Raw genomic sequence first — 26,610 nt, forward strand, 5'->3', positions numbered from 1 at the left:
CCTGTCTATTGTCATCACGCCACTCCAAGATGTCTTGCTTTTACCATAGTAATCCCGGGCATACGCACTCACATATGCATTCAGGCAGACATCAGTATGTATGTATTTTTAGTGTATCTGTTCCACTATTTGTAACGATTTAGCGATACAGTTGTTCAGACCTAACAACTTTGGCTTTTGGTAACTCCGGTTTGTCGGGTTAGATGCGAAGATGTTACTCTGAATGAGGAGTTTTCTTCACTTATTTGGATCAACGTTATGTGTATTCTTGGGGCAAGTGCGTGGAAGTGAATGTCGGGCTTTTTGTCACTGCCACAACTTAGTAGAAGCTATAGCCGTCTGACAGTCATTCTAATGGCGTGTGCGCCTGTAATGTACTGAGGTGAACCGCATATGAAACAAAAAAACTGGTGGCTGAGCATGGAGCAGCTCGGCGGTGGGGGGATTCCTCTAGGCTACTTTTGGGCCATTAGTTCTTACAAACTGCATAACTTTTACGATCAGGCATACAGTGGATAAAAAGGCGCCAAAAGTTGCAAGGAACTGTTGTAATATGGGCAAGTAGAGGGAGGCCTACTCATTTTTGGCAATTTGTTAAAAGTTCAGGGAGTAAAAATCTCCTGTAAGCAGTCAGTGGAGGGAGACTGGTTAGTTCCTGCGAGTAGCTCTCCATTTGGAGCTTGTGACGGATGCAATTCCTTGCCGCGTTGGTGAGAAAAGTGACGGCTTCATTCTTGGAGAGCTTTCAGGACGCAAAAAACAATAAATATGGTCACTAAGATTAACGACAACTAAGAACAATCCGTTCTTGCTACTTGTAGATTTTCAGTAAAACAACAGCATTGCATTTTTACATAGATGAATAATCTCAAACGGATTTCAGAGAACTGTCATACGTCTTTCATACTAATTGCCATAACATTTACAAAAGACTTTTGAATTGCTGTAGTTAGTACAAAGCAACTTGCATTATCCATAACCCTTTGTAAGTACGCGTATGGGCTTCCTGGAGGGACCGGACTGACGGGCTGTTGAGCGTAGAAAACGACGATCTCCTGAAGAAGTTTTTCATCCACACCTGTAACCACCAGTCCGAAGGTGTTTCCCAAAAGCTTAAATAAAACATAGATGTTTGAATTCCATTCTTCAGCTCATTAACGATGGCGACCTTCAATGTTACACAATGGATGTTTTTTGTACCGCCGTTGATACATACCGTGGTTTAGCCCCTTCATTAAACACCATCAACAATACAATCTAACTCATGGCTAAAAGCCAAGTCGAATCTGGAAAACGAAAAACAGAAAGATGAATACTGTAATGTCATTTTCCGGTATTCCCAAAAGGTATTGCTTTATTCGTTAGGACATATATCCTGATAGCGAATACTATAAATGTGCACTCTAAGGCACAACGCGGTGTAAATTAGAGTGATTTAAGAGAAATTCTCACGTGAATAAGTGATAACTTAAATATCAAATCATACGACCTTAAACTGACTAAATGCAATTGTCTGAGTGGGAGTGATATCGAATACATAGCTGTGATAACCTACAATAAAACGTAAGGAATGCCAAATTCTAGCATTAATGGAACCACGGCAAAACTAAGGCTGGCAAACAACTTATGTGAAGAACGCCATCTGCTTTTGCTTTCCAACACGACCTACTTCAGCCAAAAAGGCCAAAAGGAACGGTGAACAGGGGAGGCTCTCATCATCAAATTCTTCCAGTTGAAAGTTTTCAATAATGATACTATTCCAAACGGAGTCTCCAAAAAGGGGACCTGAAAAGAAAAGTCGAATAAAACGTTCTAATGATTTGAATCCGCTTTTGTTTTTGTAACTACCTTCATAAAACCCACCTTCTTTTGGAGCGTTCGCGTGGATCATCTCCTCACTCCCCTGATTCAATGTTCGCCCAAACAGGGACGATATAATGATACGAAATGGCTTTAGGGTAGCGTCCATCAGGTTGGAATAAAGCGCTGTCAGCAACTGAAAAGTGATTAATATATAATGATTTCACTAATAGGACAAAATGTGCGTAATTCGTTGAAGAAATGAACCATTGATAGTCTTAACACGAAAACCCATTAGAATAAAAAGTGGCCCACATTTCAAAGCCAACCATTGGCAATTAAAAGGGGTGATCAGAGTTGGCTGTGACGAAACCGGTTATTTGGTTGCAAGGCTATTTTGAGTCTCTAAACTCCGATGGCATACTGGAGGTTCTCAAACACTTCTGCTCTTCTATGATTAAGCAACTTGCGGGCCCGGATGGCTGAAAACGTACGCAGAGGTTTACTTGGGGGCTACGGTATCAGTATCACAAAAGTAACTTGATAGTAAGTGACCGATAGGGAGAAGCAACGACTCAAAAATTTAGCTACGTTCTTAACTAGGGGAGAGACCTGAAGGTAAAAACTGCAGTTCGGAGATTCCTCATGCGACGGCCAAGGTCCCATCTGCAGACCCCTGGGTGCGTGTAACAGCAAGAGAGCCGCTGAACAGCAGGCGCGATGCGACACCATTGCTGGAGTTTCGCCTCTGATTGCACGCAGAAGGACGTCGGGGATGGTGAAAATGGGCTGAAAGATAGAGAAAAAAAATCAAACCCTATCAACCTCAACCTCATTCTTTCCCATAATTTTGATCTTACAAAATTTAAAAGCTGGTTACTCGGACACACACTATCAGCTCACGTTTATCATTAGCGATAACTTCGCCGAAAAATCTAGAGTACAGCATGCATTTTGCCTCCCTATGTACATTTAGATGAGTTTGACTTACACAATAAACTTCTTCTTTATCCTTTGTTCTGAATGGGGTGATATTCATGTAGAGCCCACTGGGACCCTCCCCAAACATTAGCAACGTGCCAAGCACACAAACTTCCTCCAATAGAAGGCAACTTGAGGTTTTCACGATCGAACGCTGTGCGTACATCCAGGAGGCTTTGATGGCACTAACTCGCTCAACGATGTGGGGAGTGACTAAAATGAGCCATGCAGTAAGCTGTAGCACAGATGCCAAAATCGGAAAATACCAGCAAAATACGAAACGATGTGGATCAGTTAATTAGAGTGGGAAATCCAGTTATGCGATACCTATATTCAACAGACTTGAGGAAGAAGTAAAATTTGTGCAAGACATTTCCACGTTGCTTTTAGACACCTAAACTACAACAACTGAAATTCCGTAGAATATTTGTAATCAAACTGTGTTACAATCTTGAACCATCAATTTATATTGGCCGACTAAATTATTTCCCATAAGTTAATATAATTGCGATGAAGCAGAGGAGAAGGGAAGAATCACCTTGACTTAGAGCGATTTCATCTGCCATCAAGAGACAGGTGTTAAGAATCTTCAACAAATGAAGGAGATTTCCAGAAGCTTCACATCTTGAATCCGTCAGGAGAGAAACGACTAAAATGCAATGCGCTGTGAATACTAAGAAGAGAATAAATAATTACGTGATTCCCACGTATTTTTAGACGAGGTGTAGACGTTACACCTCTAGTGACCACTTTTTAACTCACTATAATCTTTTACTATAATTCACGTGATTCTAAATTTATTTTTGATGACTAATGATTATCCAGGGCTCACCAAACTACGGCATTTGTTATTAATTACCTTCCACTTTGACACAGGCCGTCACATCCCCATCCTAAATGAGACATGGTTTGAATAGATTATTGGTAAAGCACCAACGACTTAAAATCCAAATAACCTAAAAGGTTGATGACACCGAAACAAATCAGTCAACGATTTCAAACACACAAGTCTTCACTTCACTCACCTATTTCAACAAATCGGTTGAGACAGGTACGGTTGAGGAACAAATTGTCCAAACGCACGACAAGAGTCAGCATACGAAGGAAATTTACCCGAAAAGCATCTAAGAGTGTGAAATAAGAGGCACCTTGCGGACAAATATCATGACAAATAACCTAGCAGTTAGGTAAATAAATACAACTGACTTTATATACAAAAAAGAGTTGATAGGCCATGAAAAAGTCCATTAAACAGCACCAAAAGCGTAGTTGTTAGTGAAGCTGAAAATTTGATTAAAAGTATAAAAATGTGAAATGGTAACGCAATTGGATATCTAAAGCCAAAAAGTTATCATCTCATCAGACTTTAACCCAGAACAAAGCCCTTTAAACCGACTTAAAAGGTAAAATTGGGCCAAAATCACTTAAATAGTGATTATTAGCTAGACTAAAATCCTATCAGTGTGCACAAATCGACAAATCTATTTCGAATACAACCAAATCAAAACTTTGCCAAGGAATAACTGAATCGACAGCCGTAGAAACTTACCTGACTGGAAGAATAGGGTACTGGCTGGGACCTCCAATTTAGTGGGAAGAGTTAACAACTGTTCCGCCACAAATAACGCCAGTCGTTCAGTTCCAATAGAATGCGATAATTCCTCCGATCCCTCAGAGGCTGCTCCCTCATCCAAGGCCGCTCTTGAACGCTAAAGTACAAATTTAAACCAGCCAAACGGTTGGAAGTAGAGGGGGTTTCGGACCCCAAAGTCTTGCCAAGTATATAAAATGCTCATAGTTAGTTGTGAAGCGGAGTGCCAATTATTACCAGTCATTTAAATACTTTGATTTGTGACACATTTTCATTTTGAAGTTGACAGATACGTCTGCCGGTAACGCGTAAAACCCATTTGACAAAAAGTTAAAGAATGGGGCGGGAAATCGCTTATTGCACATACTGAGGTGTGAAAAATTATGAACCAGCAGGAAACATAGTATCTATAACCTTTTATGAAGTTAAAGAATTTGCAATTTGGCAATCAACGCGTCCAACTCACCTTAATTGACTTATAACCATTCTCGAAGGTTTCACTAAGCCGTCGAACCACGTTCTGTTGCCCAAGGTCGTGAAGCAATGGAAACCAAACGGACTATAGAAGCATGTAAGGAATCGGTGATTTAAGCGAAAAAAATTGACAGAGTAGCGGTATCAAACTTACCCAAATTAGTGAAAGAAACTCGTAATTCACTGGAAGCCTCCATATTAAGTCCAGGCTTGCTAGCTGCTCATGTGAGTGACAATGATATGTCTATAAGAAAATCCAATGAGTTATCGTTCGGATCAACGGGGCATAAACTTGACGGACTTACTATCTTTTGAGCCAAGGCGGTCCAAGCCGGCTCTCCCAAAAGTAGAAGCTCGGAAAAGCCTTGAATTCCAAGCAGTAGAGATGTTTGCATGACAGATATTCGATAGAGAAGTGTTTCAATAAGCAAACACGAGACTAAGGTCCAGTGAAGTCGATGGTAAGCTAACATACCTTGTGTACAAATAGAAGACCACTGCAGTCCAATGCGTTTGATTATCTAACCTAGAGATCGTGCGTCAAAGCTGGGTTTACCGCTAACGTCGTCAAACACTCAAAGGCAAATAAAGAAGGCAGCTCCTGAAAGCGCCTCAAACCAGCTCGCAGAATGCACTTGTAGAGACCGGAAAGTAGATTGGTAATCCTGAGGGCAAATGGGTATTTTAGGAGATTTTATATTAGGAAGGGTAATAAACGATTGAAAATTAGGGCGTTATGTTTGAAAACTTACCTCTCCTGGATTTCTAAGCTTTTACATTCGGCGATCGAAAACTCAGTGCAATGAACTAATGAGGTGGCGACTATCACAGCTGCCGGTAACACTTTTCCGGCATCCGATTCTGAGTCCTCGATTGTTTGGCAGCATAGATGATCAAGGAGTAGGGCAACGGTTTCGACACTACCTCCTGAAACAGCGCAGTGCAAATCGTATTACGTGGGGAATGTGATAACTAAGAATGACACAGCTGCTAGTTTGTCATTCCCGAATTTTGCAGTTATCTGAAGCGAAGTAAACATTACCTGGTACTCGGGAGATGCCACCAAGAACCAAGCCCCAGAATCTCTCGCATTCTGGGTAAAACGAATGGTCTGCAATTTCCAATGCATCATCCGAAAAACTGAGGCATCCAGTCGCAATCACGTAGGCAGTAAGTTGCGCCAAATTGAGCAAAAATGTTTTTGAATCAAACGGATCTAAAAGAGCACTGATTTAAAAAGTTCAATTCACATCATGTACAACAATCATTCCCACCTTATCGTTTCATCACCTATGCTAACATGGTCCTGTTTCCCAAGTAAATTGGCGGAATTTTTGGCACGTAACATAGTGTCAATGATCAAGGGAATAGTTATCTTGAAGACCGTGCGAATGTTAGTATCAATGAGAGCGTGTGAATACGAGGTAGCTTTACTCCAACACGTAGCACCACACTCGATCATTTCTGAGTGTGGAAAGCCCTTTTTCAACACTCTTCTTGTAAGAACGAGCATCCCCTGCAAAATTTCAGCTGGAGCTCTTTCCCGTGAAAACATTTTCTAGGGGCGATCAATTACCATCCAAAACGGGGCCTCCCTACCCAAATAAGCTCCATTGGAAGCAAAAAGTAAAGTGAGTTTAAAGTTCTGCTGTAGACTGAGAGTAAATTTTGGTTTGATACATCATCCTCAAAGTCTTCGCTCAAAAACAATAACAAACTGAGAGTAACTTTGACAAAAAAGTGCCTACTTTCCAAGGTGGATTTGTACACTAATCGCAATTGTCAACGATTTCGACACATCATTTTCAATTTTTCTTTGTGTTTCATTCAAATTAACACCAGAAAATGGAGCAATGTCAGGAATGTTTCCCATGACTGATTTCAGCTGGCACATTGATTGATTAAGACGATCTCCATAGGCTATCACGCAGTCCGTAAATAGCTGAAGAGGAAAGGGTCGGAAGAGCTGTTTCGATCTATGAAGAAAAGAGGACTGATGCAACCCTGTTTTACTTTAAGAAGTTGCAAAAACACCTTGAAGTTTCATTAAAACTCGAATCCAGATCATTAAGCTCTGTGTAGATCAAAACAAAGAAGTTCTCGATAGTGCTTAGACTGCAAAACAGGTCAACAGACCCAGTATACCTGAAGGGAGACCTATTACGGGGAAGTTCAGTCAACATACATCCTGAATATGCGCTCAAGAACTGCCATAGATGTCTTCCGATAGACCGGCTCATCTTTTTTATCAACCTTAGCCCCAAGTATTTTTTCTAGAACTGTGGATTAGTAAAAACTAAGAAATTCACAAAACACACCGTAGGATATCGCATTTTTTGACATTAAACAGGTAGAACTTGCCACAAACTTCAAAAGAGTCAACGCATTCCTGGAAGAATATGAAGAAAAAGTAGACTTACTTGGCAATATCCAGCTCGCTTGAAAGGCAATCGTAAACGAATTCTTTTGGTTGAAAACAAAATTTGAGCCCAAATAAACCCTACCTAAAATGCCCACTTCGTGTAAATAGAGAGTGATATTCTCATTTTGCTCATCAGATAGGAGCATCACAAGAAAGGAAAGTGCAGCACAACGAAGACTAGATTTGTGTGAACTGAGAAAGAGACGAAGCACTATTGGGAACTTAGGGTTCGTGATGATACAGTTTAGTGACTCAGGAAACTTTAAAACCAAACGAATGCACTCTAGACACTGCAATTTGAATTCAATCAGTTTACCAAATGCATTCTCAGAGATTGTAACATCGTCATGAGGGTCACATAGAAAATCCAGCAGAATATCACAGCAGTATGAAACAGAAACGTAGTCCAAACAATCCATATGCCTCAAGAGAACGCCAAGACAGTAGGCTGCACTTCCCTGGAGAGTTTGGTTCCCAACGCTTAGCTGTGGCAGAATGCATTCAAATATCATGCCTTGGCGGATAAACGAATAATAATAGACTCACTTGGTGCATTATCAGCGACTATTTCGTGATTTTCGATGACATCGGCCAAAAGAATGAGCGCATTACACTTCCCACTAAGGTCGAATTCGTCAGTGTCCTTGAAAATAATAACACCAAGACCACTCACTAGAACAGACCTCAAAGGAGATAGTATGGCTGTTAATAAGCTCTGGTCAATGGTCAGATGGCGAAGCAATGCGGATATAACTGTAAAATAGTATTAACAACAATGGACACACTGTTCATCAGGAGAGTAGCATAAGCATCCCTTTCGACCAAATATGTGTCTAAAGTGATTAAAATTAATTTGTTGTACTCCATAACGCCCCAAATGCTGTAATAAACAGCTGAACATTCTGGCTAAGTGTGGAATGTTTACTGATCGGCTGATTTAATAAATTCAAACAGGATTTTCCATATTCAATACGTTCTGTCACGTGTTTCTTCTTATCAGTCAAGCATTCAACTAAACAAACAATGCAAATGGCATGCGAACTATCATGGGATGACTTTAATTTGACACCTTCTCGGTGCAAGCAGGCCATCCCTGCACGATATCACGTTGACAACATGAATCACGCGGTTTACCACCAAATCTTTTAAAAGTCGATAGAAGTGATTCTTGAATAAAATTAAAATATGGTGCTTGCACAACTGACAAGACATACACAAACTTATTCTTGTGGCGGAGCCTCTATATAGTGACTGAATTTCTGCAATATTGTGCAAAATCTCATTAACACCATGCCTAAGTTAAGATCCTGGCTGCTTTAGATTTGTATTTATTTTTTGATTGTCACTATTGGCGGGGCGTATCCAATGACTTGTTTGCATATACGCTTAATCAACATCATACCTTTACCGAAAAACTCTACTATTCTACGTTTGGTCGATCTAGTTCTTTTAATAAATAATTTTGCACTTTACCCTAGAACATAAATAGTTTTGTACTTCAATATCTAGGCTGCTACACTACTTTCTCTTTATACTTGATCATCGAATAAAAGTTTTCGCACTAAAGTAGTAGTTAGGCCATCGAATTAAGACACAAAATGGTCCTCAGCTCAGGAATTTTAAACGAGAAGTAGTACCTACGACCTGATTTTGATTGCGGGTTGTTACTGATTTTGCAGCTCAGCATGCCCTTTAAAACAATTAAAAACCAAGCCGTCGAAAGCCATGTAGTGCGATACTGTTCAGTATTCTGTGGCTCATTGTTCGTTTAATTCTTCCTCTCTGATCTTCAAACCCCGCAAAAGAACTGGTTTATTCGACATCAACATGCTTGTTAATCAGCGTTAACGAAGATGACTACAGGTTTAGGGAGATCTGGGTTTTGAATTCGCCTCCGCCTCGGGGAAAAATGGCAGCTTCACCATTACGAGGTTATGGTTCTCTGATCGTTTCCCACCTGAAGGGTACATTTAAGCAACACAAGTATCACAACTCGTGCAAGAGCATTTACGAAGCTACCACTTTTCGGGTGGGACAAATGAAAGAATAGACTCATTACTTACCTGACGATGCTTAGGCACTTTATTGTTCTGCCTTGTTGTGCTTTGCAACCGGATTAATGACAGCTCCCCTACCGCTTTGATTAAGAATGCTACCTAAGTATCGTCTAATGGAAAGGGTTGCTGACATCTTTTTGTGCGACTGATGAGCCAAGATCATAGTGTTTCCACTGTTTTACCTTCTACATCCGGTTTCAGACATCTGAATTAAGATGACTGTTTTGAGAGAAGCATCATGTATCGTAATACCGAGAGGCTTTACAAGGGATCAAGAATTTGCTTCATCCTCGGAGATTGACGGCACCTTCCCGGTCAGAAGGTTTATCCAACCAGCCTGCTCGCCACCTAAAAGTTGCATGCAAACGAACGTGTATTTCATAGCCGAAATCTAACTTTTGTATATTCAATTTACCTATTGATTGATAAATAATAACCCTTAAACTACAAATCCATTCATATCTTTCAAAGAAAAAGGTTGGCTCGCTTGCTGTAGGCTAAAGTATAACATTTAATCCGCCATGCGTATTTATGGTCATCGCCTCCAATTTTGGGGAATAAGTAGCTCAATAAAAGGATTGAATTTGATTTTGGTTTAGTTTTGCTGGCAATTTTGGGGGAAACACCAAAGGGATTATTGGTTATTGAACTAAGAATTCCTTCAAATATCACCCATTTTCGGAGTTTAAAAGCCTCAAATTTTTTATTGCCAATTAACGTAAATAAAATTGTAGCTTACCGTGAACCCATCATAAAATGAACACAACCTCTGCTGTCGTCCGCCATACATGGGTCTGTCCAGTGGAGTCGGAGTTCATTCAGGCGTGACATTCCGACCGCCTCGTGGTGGTGCGCGTCACTCACAGTCAGGGCTGTGCACTCTGGCGCAAACTTTTCGTGCCCTGCGCCTTAGGTGAATTTCAGACTTCCGTACTCTCATCAAACTAGGGCATTTCCGGGATTGGAGAGTGTTATTGCACTCGGAACACCTTCTTAAAACGAACATCTTTAAAGTTCAAGTGCAGGATAAATCTTTCGTAAATTACAACTAGATATTAGGGATTTAAATAATATTTTAGGTCGACTACGTTTAGCAGGCGTCTTTGAAATATCTAATTGCATAAGCTTTGTAAGTGAATCCTACCACACCCAGTATACATTATTTACCTGAGAGCTATAAGAATAAGTGGATTTCGTATCCCAAATAAGATCCATTGCTGTAACTTTCCCACACCACCCACATCACAACACGTGAATTCACCATGCTACAGTTACACACTGCGCCTCACGTAACTGTGACGACAGGAAGTAGTAGTGACATCATTGGTTACCCTATTCTTCTCTTCTTTCCTCGCCTCCCTATTCTTGTTTGCCCAATCTCTATCCGTTCATGTTCTTTCATTTCTTATTCTACATCTCGTCCATCCGACTCGCACGCCTTGCCTTTTTCCTGGCATCATTTACCCAAATTCTTCACCCCATTGCCTTTCCCCGCTTTTTTCTCCTTCCAGCTGTCGTGTGACTGGCGGTTGGAGAAATACGATCTGTTTTGCATCAGTTCTCTACTACGGTGTCTAAACACGCGACTAAGTGGTGCAGTTGGCTGACACACTTCGCTTACGATGACTGAGGTCATGAGTGCCGACGTGACATTGACCTTAAGGTAAAAGTTGGTCGGTATGTGCGCAACGAGAAAACGACCCCAAGTATTATGACCACTGTTCCATTTCGAGCCCGTCCTTTGAACTTCAGGGTAAGCTTAAACCTGAAAGGTAACATAACACCTTAAAATCGCTCGTTCAATATTCCTATAATACTTGTATTGCTTAAATATACCTTTCAGAGAACTCTACCCTCGTAATGGTGAAGTAGTCAGTTTTCCCCGAGGCAGAGGTGAATTCAGAACCCAGACCTCCCTAAGCCTGTACTCATCTTCGTTAAGGTTGACTAACAAGCATGCTGATGTCGAATAAACCGGTTCTCTTGCGGGGTTTGAAGATCAGAAAGGAAGAGTTAAACGAGCAACGCGCTACATTTCCGTCAATTGCGTCTTACTTGTATTTTATCCATTTACTAAATATATTTTTCCCCTAAAATCCCAATTCTTGTTAAGACAGTCGAGTAAATACAATTACCCCGGAATAATTCATTGTAATATTTATGGTGGAATGGGAAAATAAGTAAAAAGACGCTCGTTCTTTGAAGGTATAAGGCGCGAATAGCCTCAAACTGCCTGTCCCCGGCCATGTCGACGTCGCCTATGCAAGATCTACCTGTTCCGGCGTAGGTTTCCTTAATTGCATCGCTCACTACATACCAGTACGTGCCCTCGAACAAAGAATTTTCTTCATCTAATGAAGGATTTGAAAGGTTAAAACACGATGACGAGTATTACGAAACCGTTTAAGTGGAACAGTACTCTACGTATTTTACGGCTCAATGAAATTCACAATTTTCGTAGGAAAAGATATCCAGATTTGACAGGAGGATATTACAAATAACTCATGAGTAGAATATAATCGCCAACCATTCAAGCTGGGTACGGAGACACTTGCCCTGATTCGAGGCAAAACAAAGTCGTGTCTATTGTCTCAGCAATTAAGACGTTTTTGTACATGGGCATGCAGTTCGATGCAGATATAATATCAGTCGAAATGCAGTGCACGAATGCTCTACTTCCAGGGAGGATTGTGTGTGCGCATTGTTTTGCCGCCTGATCTACGAATAACTAGGCAAAAATGGCGCCTTCTAGTTAACCCCGTGTGCCTATACCACTGGCTTCACTTGGTACTACTACGAAAATGCCTGACATTCATAAGTGCTATTTACGGTTGTTCAGACTCTTGCGCACAGTTGGCATTGGAAAACAATGGGACCATTTCCTACCTGAAAATGAAGTACTTTAAGATCCACGTCAGCGAGCACTTTGACATCTAAACTCATACTCTTTTCCTAAATCATCTGCTGTTTTGGAAAATTTCGCGGCATCTGAAGCAATAAAATGCTTGGTTGCTGGAATTGGCTAAAAGACGGTACGTCAAGCAGGTGATATTTACCTGTTTAAATTTGCCATCTCATTGTTCTCTGTGGTGTCGAGCTGAGCGCTCCGTTTGTAATTGTAACCCACTGGCCCTTTTAAACGTTTACAATAACATTCTACACTAGCTCCTGCTTCTTACAACGCCTCTGAGGGAAGCTGGCGTAGATCTAGATTGATGGAGCGCGACAAAACGAATGCATACAGCAACAGCTGTCCTTTCAATCGCTGCGATCTCCTACATCCAAAACTAGCCTTTTTCCAGGTTGGTCGCACTATTAACAGGGCACACTAATGTATATTAAGGAATTCTGGGGAAAAAATTAGACACCCTTCCTTCCACGAATTCCATGCTACTCTTTAATCACCCGAAGGAGCAGTGTTAATGATTCATCCAACGGATTAACTGGGAGCAACACACCTTTTGATACAAAATGCGGAATACGTACTTCCTCCTCTAGGAAATGCATTTATTCACGCCACATACTGGTGCCCATTTGAGTGAACATAGACGCTATCGAGATCCCAACCGAGGCATTCAAGAAATAAGAAGTCAGAAAAACTGGATCTTTAGTAGCGTCAACGCATGTACAACTAGAAAAAGATACATGCATAGTGGTTCATGAATTCTTCTCACTCTCACGTACTTGTAGTATTTTAAACGGCCTTGACCTTACGTGATTATAGATGCACAGAGCTAATTTTCACTTTATGTTGGTCAATGAGGAGGCCTCAAGGAGGGTGTGAATCAAGGACAATTCTAGAATGTTCAGGGGGAATCAAGTTCCGCAAAAAAACCTCCATAACTAACGGGTATGTTTTCTGGGGTTGTTATTGTAATTAACCTAAATACGCCTCCGAAACTCCTCGATTTCGCCTCTAGAGGGAAAAATTCACCACATATCTGCATAATTACAATTGAATGATGGTCGATTAGAGCACTTGTAGGTCAAAAAATGACAAGCCCGAAATAAAATGTAACTGACCTATGGAATGTATCCCTAAGAAGGCAATAATTAAGCAAGAAAAACGTTTGCATTGGAATGGCTTTCGCAGCAAAGCGGTTGGTATTGCCAATTGACTCTCATTTCAAGAAACGAACGAACCAGAGTAGAGCTTTCACGCAAATCTAAATTATGCTATGAAATCGCACAACTATTGACTAGCTTGAAGAACTGAAGTTTGCATCATAATCAACTAAGAGCTTGAAAAAAATGCTCTGGGATACTTTTTGGAGGCATAGTAGAACGGCAGCCCAATTCTAAGTTCAAACATATTCATCTATCAGTTGACCAGTTGCATAGTGGGGCTTATTCGACGCCAGCCAAAGAAATGAACAGGTACGCTGGAGGAGGAGTAGGGAGAGGATAAAAGAAAATTACAAAAAAAGATGTAACAGTGAAAGAGTGTGCGCTTGTACAGACACAGACACATACAGACATGCTCAGAGGGTTCATGCAGTCGACCTCGACATGATAGGGAAGGGATGACCCTCAGTGTTGAAGACCCATCGGTTTAGTGGCAGCACCGAATCATCGCAGAAGATTAGGTAGAGGTATTTTAGTGTTTCGGCTAGGAAGAAGCTCTGCTGCACGTCATCCTGAGTTGGGGTTACACTTGTTACGTCCTTCAGACCCGAGAAACCGCCCTCCGAACGACAGTGCTTCTCAAGGGCCTAGATCACGATAGCGACAATAGTGAGACTACGCCGTTAAGAGGTCTCTAGTCTAGGAGTGACTTTCAAGCCAAATCTAGACTTTTGATGGCAAGAGAAAGAGAAACGAAGGAACCAAGATTGCATCTATTTCCCAACACAGACTCCAACTGCAGTTATATGCCCACCCCGATTGGACTAGGATGTTTCTAGTGCAAACCAAGTGTACCATTCCAGGGAAAATTATTGGTCATGTAAACACGCGTACTACGTAGGTGGGAATAAAAGCGACTTAGCAGCCAAAGACTTTTTTGTAAAGACAAAATACCAAAAAAAGCAAAAATGCAAGAAAGAAGGAGGTTCCAAAACCTCTTAATCGGCAAACGCGCACCTGAACAACGTCCCAAGCATATTCGCGGTACACATTATCATGGGTGAACCGCCACATGTAGAAGTACGACTCTACTGTCTCGGGTCGAAGGAAGTAGTGTTTTTCATTGGTGGATACTCCTACCGCGTCTAAGGTGTTGGTGAAGCGAAAGGATTCGGGTCCCAAGTTTGTCTCCGTTTGAGCGTAGGACTTGTGACAAGTCTCCGTCAGCTGTTTGCCACGAAGGAACCACATGTCGCTCGCGTCCCGCTTTGCTGCACCCAGGGCGAACATCCCACCTGGGTTGTGTTCAAGTCGGAGGATTAGATAGGGGTGGGAAATACGGATTGAGAGTACGGTTCCCGAAACCATCACCTACCAGCGAAACAGGCGAGATGATCCATAGTGTTACCGGGCGAGCCGTGCTGCGAATCAGTGACGTAGAAACTGCCTGCCTTGCTGGTGCGAAGCATACCGAGGTGTTCGAAGGACTCCAACGAGCGGTCGTAGAGCTCGCGAGCCTTGGTATCAGCATGTCCGGTGCGGATCCACTCCTTGAGGAGGTACTCGAAAAAGGAGTCGCCCTCGCCGGAGAGTGTCACTCGGCGGTTGCAGAAGACCTCTTGCTGGGCGCTCACATGGGTGCGAAATTGATTGCCAGAGACCTTGGAGGCTGCATCTATGTAGTCTCTAATTCGGTGAACCTAACCGACCAAAGCCAAGGAAAAAAACTAACCTAGGCTGTTCCGATTACAGGCAGATGGATAATTTGACTTAAGTACAATAACTGAGACTGGTTTGTGAAATATAAGCTATTACGAGTGCTTTAAATATCATTACCTTCAAAAAGTGGCATAGGGGTGGGATAATGAAAGCAACCTCGTACGAGTTACTGCAGAGGGAACAATTATGTCAATGTCTCACTTAAATCGCCATAATCTTAACTAAAAGGCGACTGATTAGGAGAAATAAAGGGGAATACGTGTAGCAGGCCACCTGCGAGAAAGTCGTAGCTTTCCTGGACTACGAATCATCCACTTAAGGAGTATAAAACAGTATTATATGGTTAATAAATTATGAAAAACCACGAAAGGAAAGGGAGGTAAATGCATACCCTTGGGAATATCTGCATTAACATTTTAATATAAATTAACAGTAGATCTCGAAAAAAGTTTGATAGACAACCAAGGACTTGAAAACCCGATATTTACCGCATTATGGTCTCAAATATATCCGAATCCGCTCTAGCCCTCACCTGCATGGTTTGCAAATAATGACAAAAAAGCGCTTGGAGTAAGAAAAGAGATCCCAATTACCCTGAAGTGATTCACTCGAAATCACATTAGCTAAAGCCCCAGAGTCATAATGTGAAAAAGAGTTAGGGGAAATTGATCACATAGAATCTGAAGATGCACAATTAAGTTCTGCAAAAGCCACTTTCGGTCATGTATGAATTATGTGGTAACATTATTGATGGACAATAAAACAGCCTTCCACATCACGACTGAATAAATGGAAACGTCAAGTGAAGTGAAAAAATAGACTGATACGGCAGCCACACCATAGGTGTGTATTCGAGGCTGCATGGCCGCAAGACATGTGATAAGCATGGCATGGCCCCGGGGTGTAAATGCACAGAAAACATTTTCTGGAACAAGATGAGGTCATTCTAGAATGTTTTTTGTCGCCATGCTTCCTGTCGTCACGGCATGGTTTTTGCGTTGCAGTGGGCACATGTAGGCGTATTCTTTCGAACATTACAACATGTAAGCAATAACTTCGGATAGAAAGCAGCAAATGTATCTATTTTTGGAGGCTACTTACACGTGGTCTACGGATATCGAAGATGGGTTGTTTGTAGTTATAAGACGGTGCAACCCAACCCTATCGTATTAACAATGATACGCATGCTCATCACAATGACAAAAATGGGTTTTACATATGCTCTTTTGATTAAAAAAAGTAGAAATTCACGACGAGATCCTTCGTTGACAAGTTTTAGAGGTAACGAAATGGATAAAGGCTAGAAAAGTAGTTCCAAAATAGGCTTACATAAAAGAATTTTCCAAAGCAGTAAGATTTCTTTTCGAATGTAACTCTAGCGTTGATCAGTTCTTCCTAGCTCTATTTAACAGCGATTAGAGCACCCAATCACCCGCAAATTTCCCTGACGATGCCTGAATTTAGGAAGCCTGGGGAATTGAGTCGCACAAGAAAACAGAGCCGAATGTTGACATACTATCTTACTGTACTTGGGATCACCAGTGAGCTCAGAGACGAATTGGAATTCCATATGGAGTGTTCCAATCTCGGAGAGAATATGACACTTGTTGCTCGCCCAATTGTAGTTGCGACGATTCTTGCTGCATGAAGGAAACCAAAAATGCAAATTAATAATACAAATTTACAGCTACTGAGTACACAATTGAGCACGCCCGACTTAAAATGGGGCAGATTGAAATGAGAGCCAGTGGGTGGACTTGCTTGTTAGTATCACTCGTGCATCTTTTGATGTTTCTGAGCACCTAAAGTCGGGTCACGCGCCTTCGGCAGGGTTTTGAGAAAAATTTTAGAGATGCACAACCAGATTTGCAGTGCACAGAACCGACTTGACCCCAAATAACAGTTCATCTAACGCAGTAACACTTGACCATTCTGTCCAAACTGAATGAGTCAACAGAGAACAAATACTGACATAAACTACGACTAATTTCGAATCAAACTACTTATGAAATATTCTTTATAGCCTATCCATACATTCGGCGATCGGTGCTGCGATGCTCTTGCCAATTTTGTAACACTAGTGCTCTCAGTGTCGGGGAAAAACAGATCACCACGGTTAATTGCTCCATTCGAAAGTGAATTGCTCAAAAACTAGAAAAAAAGGCAATTATGCACAGATAAAGATAAATCTACGTTTATTTTAGTCCTTTAAACTCAACCAATTTGTTTGTGACATACGTGATACATGTGATATTGTCAACGATCGTGTTGAAGGTGTTTGAGTATTTTCCACTACTATTTTTATACCTTTTGCATAACTATAATAACAGTGTAAACAAATAAACGGAAAGAAAATGACTGACGTCCGAAGGTTGAACAGGGAGGCTGGAAGACCGGTTTTTTCATCGAACGCGGGTAGCAAGTTGTTTAGAATGGAAACCGAGCGATCAAGAAAAGCCTGTCAAGGTACCCGAAATGCCGGCAAGTCAAGGTCACACCACAAAAGACACAAGCACACACAAAAGTGACAAATCACTGGAGCAAGGTAAGAAAACACTTGTTCCATTTCACGCATAAAATATGACACTTATTTACTGCCCCATCCGGTCAACAAGAAGGACCAGATGATGAATTAACTCGCTAATTCATGACTGTGGGATTTGGCAAGGCATCTAAGTGGATTCACAGACATTCTTGGTTTGCAAAACAAACACTAGTTTTATTCAATAGGTCTATTTTTGCAATAAAAGTGGCAATGCTAGTTGCTTATTAATTTCAAAGGTGTCAGCAGACGTATGACATTCAAATCTGTGTATAAAATAGCACACTCGAAGACGAATTGATAGCGATATGCCTTCTTGAATAGAAGAGCGAACCGTGCTAAACTTGGCGGTGGCAGGTAACAAGGGGTACTACTACCCATTTAAAACAAGAGCGAGATTCAAATTCGCATTAAGGGGAAAGTGGTGATATGACTCAGGAACAATATCAGCACTCACTTTATCTCTCGTCATTGAATAAATGCTCAAGAGGCCACCAACGAACCGGATTGTGACTTCAAACACCGAAACCTCAGTTGGCTAGACCAGAAAATGGAAAAGTTCTTAATTTGTATCCTGCAATAAACGTGGTGCGACCTTACGCTTACAGAATAAGGAATGCCACCAACTGCAAAACAATACGGCGAAGTATTTTCGCCTCAGCTCGGCTGGAAAAAAAGACCGTGCAAAAATGTTTGACGATGGGGTTTCTGTTTTCCAGGTAAATTCACCTAGGCAGGAAGTGTGGCTAAATGTGAGAGTAGGCTGTGAAGCTGTCGACAAGAATTTAGAAGTTCTTTTTAAGCAAATCATCTTGAAGATGGCGAAAAAATAAACGCTTCCTCGGAATTTGGTGAATAAGTTGATTCCACTTGTTTAAGGGAATTAAGTATTACCATGTGATGCATAAAGTGAGATTGAGCGGTTATGAAGAGAAGTGGAATCAAAAAAAGTAGCATTGCAGCCCAGAGGAAGGCCTAATTATCAATCAACCTTGGATTGGTAGCACAAAAGAAGTTCAAGTATCTTCAGATTGTTGTTTAAGCAGTGTAGTTTTTTGTCTTCATACGAAACTATGCCTTATGGTACAAACAGCAATTGCACTGAAGAATATGGCGAAATACGCCAGAATTCCACGGCATCAAAATTGTATGCCAAAAGAGGTCGTGCAAATGAAGAGAAAGAACTAAATTCAACATTTCTTTTAATCAAAGAGGGCAGCGTGGATGGTGATAGAGATTGCATTAGTCCCACTCAACGAAAAGAAAACAAACAACACTGCTTGTTGTTAAGATCATTTGATTCAACTTGCAGGCTAGAGTGAGTCAGCGGTAAAAACGCAACCAGCTTTTCTTGTATAGATCAATTTTGAAACAGTACCTCCATCTGGTGCTTAAAACACCCGCTATCTCGGTCTCAAATTAAAAATGGCCACCATGTTTTAGTGCTCTGTTTAAAGTTGTGACGCTTCTCAAACCAAAAACGTTCCACAACCTACTTCGCTGATTCTTGAATTTAAGTAATCGGCTGGTGCCATAACTCTGTGTAACCAGTTAGCATAACCTGATAAAGAACGTAGGTCACACACTTAGACCCCAAGTTGAGTTGGAGAAATCGGGAGATCACATATAAGTTGAATAATGATAAACGTGTTACGTTCAAACTAGGCGCAAAATCACAACCACTTCTGTGTTAATAACTTTTACAAAAAAGAAGGGGACAAAGGTTGCATTTCATCAAGATTAGAGCCGTTAGTAGCAGGGGGAAGAGTACTGAATAAGGATTACGGGGAGGGAACAACGGTAGACTTTCGTCACCGAGATTGTGCGATCAACGATGGATTACACCCATTTTACAAAGTACATAGCGAAAGCCATCCTTGCGATAAAAGAGTGCAGGCTGAAGCCATCAAATAAGGCTTTCATAAAATATTACCGGACTACAAATAATCCAGTTTCTGCGCAAAAAAACCGAAGAAATGCTTCCCCGTGCACCCCTATAAACGCCACAGCCACACAAATGAGGTGGACGTAAGTGTGGTAGGCAAGCTAAGAGTATTGACTAGGTGACATCTGGAGCCATCCATTCAGTAGCAATTTTTAGTTCCGACTAGGTTTCAAGCACGTGCAATGAACATGTAAATATCACTTTCTCCTGACTGGGCGTTCAGTGTAAGCAGACACGGGATGTATAGAGTTTTCCTTTGTTACCATACAAGCACGTACGACATGTTCTCACCACCTGGAAGGTTTTTGAAGTGGCAAACACCTGTGAGTCAAGAGCACTCATTGGTTAAGAAAAAAAGTTTTGGATAACTCAGCCTATAAAATAAAAGGCGACAAATCTCCATCACACACCCTAAATGATTTTGATATGGAAGCGCTCTGCCCCGCATGACATCTGTCCGTGCTGTGAAAGTATTGTGAACCGGTTGAGTTTAACGGCTTTTGGATATTAGTAGAGGGCTAAAGAACTGTGTTGGCAGTGAGAGAATCTTGATCAAAACCATACACCCGATTACGGACTACCAAAATGAAGTCTTTCTTCCTCCTTCCCGTACATTCCATTAAGGTACCACCGCATTACCGAGATACAGAGAATCGGACATGCCAGAGTAATCATTGTTAAGAAGAAGTGGGAGGGCTTAGCATCTTCACCTGCAAAAAAGTCTAGTCATTTAAATAATTTTGATCCGGAAAGGTGCAGGCAAATACAGTTCCTAGTTGGAAAAATACGACCGCCTAACTGTTCAAAATTCACCGATACAAACAACCAAAATATGAGGCAATCTGCGAAATAACTACCTCGAATTTAAGCGAATTATGCAGTTTTGAGACCTCTAAACTGTCCAAAAATTTTGAAATTCGTAGGCAAGGGTAGGTGACGAAACCAATAAAAGTAAATGCGCATATCTGGTGTACGTTTTACTGCTAAAGCATTTTTTAAACAGTATATGCTCAAAGACAGTAGAAATGATGTGAAATTGTAAAAAAACAAATATAGCAGAAGTAAAGAGCCGGGTAAGAACCCCTTATACCCGGAAATGACCTAAACAATGATCAATCTATTTTGACAATGTTCAGGGTTTAAAAGGACCACATTCAAATGGTATCTTGCGAAAAGCGTATTTCACTCACCGCATTAGAGAAGTCGAGTTTGCCCCGAATCCAATCAGCTGCCTGTTTATACTCTTCCTCCAGACCCATGATATAGAGCGTGTCGATGGAATCGACGATGGTAGCACCGAGAGGAACACGGCCTAGGATATCCGTATCATGGAAAGTTTTCGACAAGGGCCTGAGCTCATTGTGACCCCAGGCGTACTTCACGTAGTTGGACCAGGCATGCTTGGTCATCTGAGAAAAAAGAGTGAGCGCATTTCACAGGGCTTGCTTGCAGACACGTAAATGGGTTGAACACACCCTGTGATGTAAATATTTTGCATTCCTTTTCGGAGATGTATCAAACACGTATCATATTTTAAGAAATTCGAGTTAAGACAAGGGAAGACAGAAAGAGGAGACGTTTAAACGGGCTTTCAAATTCGTTGAGCATTGATTTAAGTAATTGAACATTGTACTCGAGTCCTCAGGCCTATCCACATCATTAAAGGGAAGATCCTTGAAAAGGTTATTAAATACGTGAATTCTAAATTATTCCGTGCGTCAAGACCACATCATTTTTAACGTCAAACCTTGTGTTCTTCAGACGAAATCATGCTGGAATTATGATTTACATTTCATTTTGAAGTAGAGATTAACAAGTTCAAAAAGTCTTCCTAAAACAGAATTATAGAAATTTATTATATTTTCTACAGATTCCTCGAGCCATGGATAGCAAAAATTCCATCGTCGCTAAAAATTACGCTTGAACAGAAGGCCTTCGATGTAATACAGCACTCACTTCCCTAATTTTCTTCCTCTTTTCGGACGCATTAAAGTCTTGAAGGGATACTTTTGAAGGACCGCGGATCTCTTCAATCGTCACCTCGGGTAGTTTGACGATTCGACTCGGAGGAGCGATGAAGCCGTCCGCTCCCGGGATGAGGTCAGGGATTTCAAAGTTGTCTAAATAGGCTGCTTGTCCCGCATCATACGCCGGTGGTACTTCTGGGGGATTTACCACCTCCTGAATTGCACGCACCTTAACGGAGATACCGTCGGAAAGACGCCCAATACCTTCCTTGGGTGTGCATATGAGCTAGAGGAGGCGAAAATAAACGCATCTCTATTCAATTCTGTACACAGCTGAAGTTACTGGTTAGCGTAAGCGACCATAGGGAAGGTACCACGTAACCCCCGTATACGTGCGCAATGTCCACGCGCTACATTACATTGCTACAATTCGCATCAGAAGGTTATCTTGATTCCATACTCGCAAATAATAAGTAGACTAGACTGACGGCAATTACCTATACCCCGATGACTGTCCACTTTCCAGGATGCTATAGGCTCCATTAGAGAATCGAAAACAGGTAAAGAGCTGACGACAAGCAGTTGTTTTTCGATTTTGCCAAATCCTATATGTAGCCGAAGCAATAAGAGGAGGTTAAAAAGCCACAATTTACAGAATTTGAAAGATTGTGCATTCCCTCATGAATAAAGACTATTTAGGGTTAGACAATAATTGACAGAAAGGGATAGGTGGAGTTTACATGACACGGAGGATGAGAGATAAAACAGAAAATACTATTTCACAAAGCACTTAACTGGCGTGGTATGGGCACTATGAGTGATGTAGAGATTATAAAATTGTTAATACATACAGGGAAAGATCAAATCCATCCAAGGCAAGTGAAGTAGGCGATGAATTCGGTTTTTGTAATTGTGGTCAAAAACAAGGTAACTTACACAGAAATTGTTCAGGTATGAAAACCCAAGCAGAACAGTGAACAAGACAGCTGCGACGGAGAGAATTCGGTTCGGCTTAAGTCGGCGAAAGGAAATGCGCCTTAAAGAAAATAATGACACAATAAATGAACTTCTTCTAAATAAGACAGCGTTTTTGCCTTACAACGCCTGAAGTAAGGATTAAAAGGGCAATTGATCGGCGGTAACTAGAAGACATCAAGGGTTACTCTGCGATATTTGACATGTGGTCATGCACAAACGGGCAACTTATTTGATTAATTGCAGTGCCAGTGGCTGAGCAATTCTAGCTAAAATGATGATGATGAAGCAGACGATTCTTAGTATCTCAAAAGCACTGCACAAGCCGGCACGTATATATAAGCGCAAATTCATTGACCTTATCATTCTTCTGTTAAATTTCCATATTATGGCTGGCGTTTATGCTTGCCTATGAGGTTTCCTGCATAATTTTATTGCTGAAGTTTCTCACAAAATAGGCATTCCTGCTCAGAATTTTGGATTGAAAAACTGAAGTGAATGTAAACAAAGGTACACTAATCATTGTTTTATGAGCGGTCACTATCTCACCCATAAAACCGTTCCACTATTTGTTTTAAGATTATCAATTAGCCGTATAGAAAAACTCAAGCTCTTTTGTTGAACCAAATAACACGAATGAGTGAAACCCCGTGATGTAACAACCGGAATAATACGATATGGTGCAATAAGATATGATGCGAAAAGAGGCATACAATCTTGTGAGTGATCGGTATTTCGAAGGAAAAGTGAAAATGGGTTACCTGAGATAGAGAACAGCCCGAAAGCATGAAAATTAAATGAAATGCATCAGTAAAACAAGCGCCTAAGCGCACTTAAGCGAAATCTTAAAAATATGCACCACAAAACAAATTACATGCTGTCGGATTACCCCAAGGAGGATGACAACCGAACAACGACCTTGGGGAGAGGCTGGAACATAGCGATTGAACAGACAGATTTTATTTGATCGACTATAAGAAAAATTGATGAAAGTATTCGCATGTCCCATCTTGGAGCAATCAAGGCCTTTTTTAGCAATTCAATAAATTTGGGTTTGAAAATACTAGGCGCAGTAGAACTTTGTCTATAACATGTACTATTCCTTCCGATAACTTTGATTTAAATCGGTGTAACCGTAGAAAAATCTATTGGAATACCACTGTTGACTTGCAGACACTACGTCTAACCCTATATTTTTAAGCATTCTTGCTTTACCTAACTCAGGAGCCAAATATAGTACAGCTCCCCAAGACCTCCCTGAAGATGAAAGTAGATATAACACTCGGACATAATACATATATTCGGCAAAAAGAAGGTACTAGGACTATTGGCATAGCCCGAAGGCCATTTCACTCGGCGTGGTACAATGGTCATGTCAAAAGTCGCTCTTCACCAAAACTGAGGGTTAAGCAACCACCGTATTACAATGGTGTAACCATGGTTGTTGCCATATTCAGATGTAGCATTACTTAATGTAGCAATCCCAAAATTTCTTACACGGTTTAGTCGCATTTGTGTCGACTAGCCGGTGCTATAAAAGGGATTTACTTTAGAAAAAAATCGGCGATTTTAGAAACAGCCGTGTTACTATATGCAGCACAGTAATGAAGTACTGAAGCAAACAAATAATGGAATGTGTGAGTTCACACTACAAGTGCAAACCTACATGCTATTGTAGAACCAATAATTATTACCACACAGCTCCGTTTGCGATTCACCCACCTTTTTTAACTCTACAAATTTTTGAGTTTTTCAGTCCTTTATTGCAGAAACTGGTAAAAAAAAGCCAACTTATGGGGAGATTAGCATAATAATTCATTTTGAATCAAGGACTGGCTTCTTCACTGGCCAACTGCTATCACATCAGTGGCAAGTGGTATGTAGCGTCTCGAGACTCCCTAAAGACGAAAGAAGATGAAATACTCGGGCAGAATATATATTCAGCACGGAGAAGGTGTCTGGACTATTGGCATGGCCCAAAAGGCCAGCCCACCCAGCTGGGTACAAGGGGGCTAATGGAAAGTACCTAAGTGGCGCCTCACCAAAACCGAGGGATAAACCACTATCGTACTACAGGTAAGTTGCCTTATTAATAGGTGTCGGTGGACTGGCAATCGCAAGATGTGCAAAAGCAGCTCCCATTTACAATGCATAGTTAGGTTTTATTTCTCTTTAATAGCAGCACGTAAAAATTAAAAATTCGATGCGTCATTTGCCTTGCAAAATGAGGGAAGTTGACTGCAGTTTGAGTGCGTTGTGTAAAAAGGTTTTAATATCTATTCAGGAATTTTGCCATACATTTGTTTCCAAACCCTTTCTTTTGTTCACGACCGACTTAATTATTTTTGTGGACGTGTTCTGATAGTTTAATAACGTAATAATTTAACCTTTGGTTTTGGTAAAGAGCGACTTTTGACTTGACCATTGTACCATGCCGAGTTGGCTGGTCTTCGAGCCATGCTAGTAGCTCTGGTGCCTTCTCTATAGAGAATATATATACTCTGCCCGAGTATTATGTCTTCTTTTGTCTTCAGAAAAGTCTCGGGATGCTACAGTTAGGCTAATACTGTTTTTCTCTTAAATTACAGTGTTTTGCTCCTTTTGTAAAAAAATCCATTTAAAGAAGACCTAAAACCAAATCCTAAGCATGAAATTTACTCAAACGCCGTAATTCAACATTGGGGCGTGCTTATGTGCACTTTCATGCAGGCCCGATGCTATTTGGAAACTTCTCCAGGTACCACCGTCTAAATGCTAGCAGGAAGATGAAAGTTTGTCCAATTTTTGCTTAACAAGGCGCTCCGGTTACCGGACAGCATAGGCTCTACTGTGTTCACGCAAGGCCATCTCGTGACAAAGTGGACCACTGCGTAAGGCGCCCTGTTTTTAAGTTAAAATATGACTCCTCTTGTGCCAATGTCGCAAATGCTCCAGGATACTTTTTTGCATTCATACCAGTAAGTCATGCTACCCTAGCGCGTAATACTTAGTAGCAATGTTGTAGGTCAAACTTTTCTGTGTTTCTAGCGCCTCAACCTTTTCCTATATTAAAAAGGAGATTTTTCCAATCCAGTGTTTTGTACTACGTGCGGAGGCTTGTCTCAGGACGTCACATTGGTGACAGCAGTAAGACACTAGCTACCCAGACATTTGAGCAAAATCTCGATGTGTTTGGCTGATTGCTACATCTGAGCATCAAAACAAGTGGGCACCAAGTGCGGAGGGCTCAATTTGAGGCGACTCATCATAGATCTGTCACTGCCGCCACCCCAACTTCCTCCATTAACCACAACATGGAGCTGGTGGTCGGTAATGAATCAAGGCCGGATCTTAGCCAATTAAAGAACTGACTTTTGTATTTGCGACAGGCAGGGCTCAGTATCATCACTTGAGGGCACGAACCTCCCCACCCTCCTACTGCTTCTGGGGATGAATGTGATAAGCATTCGGAATACATACATTGCAGTTTAGCATTTATAATTTCTATCTAAACCAACCTCCAGTCAGAAATCCACCAAAATCTAGAGAATGTAGACCTACAAATGAATTAAGGAGAAGTCTACCTAAAATGCTAATTTTAGGTTTCACTTGCGCTCCTGTCTGGCGAGTGATTCACATTAACAAGAGGGAAATGCCTTTTGTTAAATATTAGCAAACCCTTTCCTCTTCGATGTGCCTCATTAGGTCCTCGGGTAGGACTAGGGTCGCTGCAATAATTGGAAGGTTTTTGCTTAAAACCTAAATGCTTTTTTCCATTCTTTACAAATGCAGCTGATGTTTGTAATTTCTTGTTAACAGAACTGTCAGTTTGAATTTGTGCCAATGTATTCGGAGAGGAAGCTACACCCACAGGCTAAATTCAGTAGATCCATCCTCTAGTTAGACGCTCTAAGACAAGTGAAGTGCGGTGCTTAAAGCCCCAAGAATTCTACTTAAATGAAATACATCCCAGTAACATGACAATTTCTGGATTTTTTAAAGTCCTCTCGTGGGTCTTTTCGTAAAAGTGTGGTGTTAAACGATGTCGAACATCTGTGCTTACCACAAGGAAAATATGGGCATTTGCTTGCAA

General features: G+C 41.1%; 2 protein-coding genes across 2 annotated transcripts; both read right to left on the reverse strand. All coding sequences in view use genetic code 11, as the record gives it.

Annotated features, from left to right (window-relative positions):
* Nucleotides 1-890: 890 nt before the first annotated feature.
* Nucleotides 891-8,359, reverse strand: EGR_04600 (hypothetical protein; the record flags this gene model as incomplete). Its single annotated transcript, XM_024493849.1, has 23 exons — nt 891-1,112; nt 1,670-1,785; nt 1,864-1,996; nt 2,413-2,589; nt 2,792-2,994; nt 3,320-3,454; nt 3,807-3,905; nt 4,331-4,490; nt 4,839-4,931; nt 5,001-5,090; nt 5,152-5,285; nt 5,465-5,511; nt 5,599-5,773; nt 5,889-6,073; nt 6,121-6,384; nt 6,595-6,822; nt 6,881-6,991; nt 7,032-7,119; nt 7,165-7,235; nt 7,267-7,309; nt 7,351-7,782; nt 7,815-7,940; nt 8,311-8,359. 23 exons carry the CDS (start codon nt 8,357-8,359, stop codon nt 891-893), a joined length of 3,381 nt encoding a protein of 1,126 aa, XP_024351777.1.
* A 5,456-nt stretch (nt 8,360-13,815) lies between these two features.
* On the reverse strand, nt 13,816-23,477 carry EGR_04601 (Mannosyl-oligosaccharide alpha-1,2-mannosidase; the record flags this gene model as incomplete). Its single annotated transcript, XM_024493850.1, has 10 exons — nt 13,816-14,037; nt 14,408-14,685; nt 14,766-15,090; nt 16,626-16,749; nt 17,473-17,567; nt 18,109-18,189; nt 20,787-21,005; nt 21,553-21,849; nt 22,500-22,599; nt 23,428-23,477. 10 exons carry the CDS (start codon nt 23,475-23,477, stop codon nt 13,816-13,818), a joined length of 1,791 nt encoding a protein of 596 aa, XP_024351778.1.
* Between the last annotated feature and the right edge of the window lie 3,133 nt (nt 23,478-26,610).

This window comes from Echinococcus granulosus (genome assembly GCF_000524195.1).
Source record: "Echinococcus granulosus chromosome Unknown EG_S00029, whole genome shotgun sequence".
In the NCBI taxonomy this organism is placed as follows: Eukaryota; Metazoa; Platyhelminthes; class Cestoda; order Cyclophyllidea; family Taeniidae; genus Echinococcus; species Echinococcus granulosus.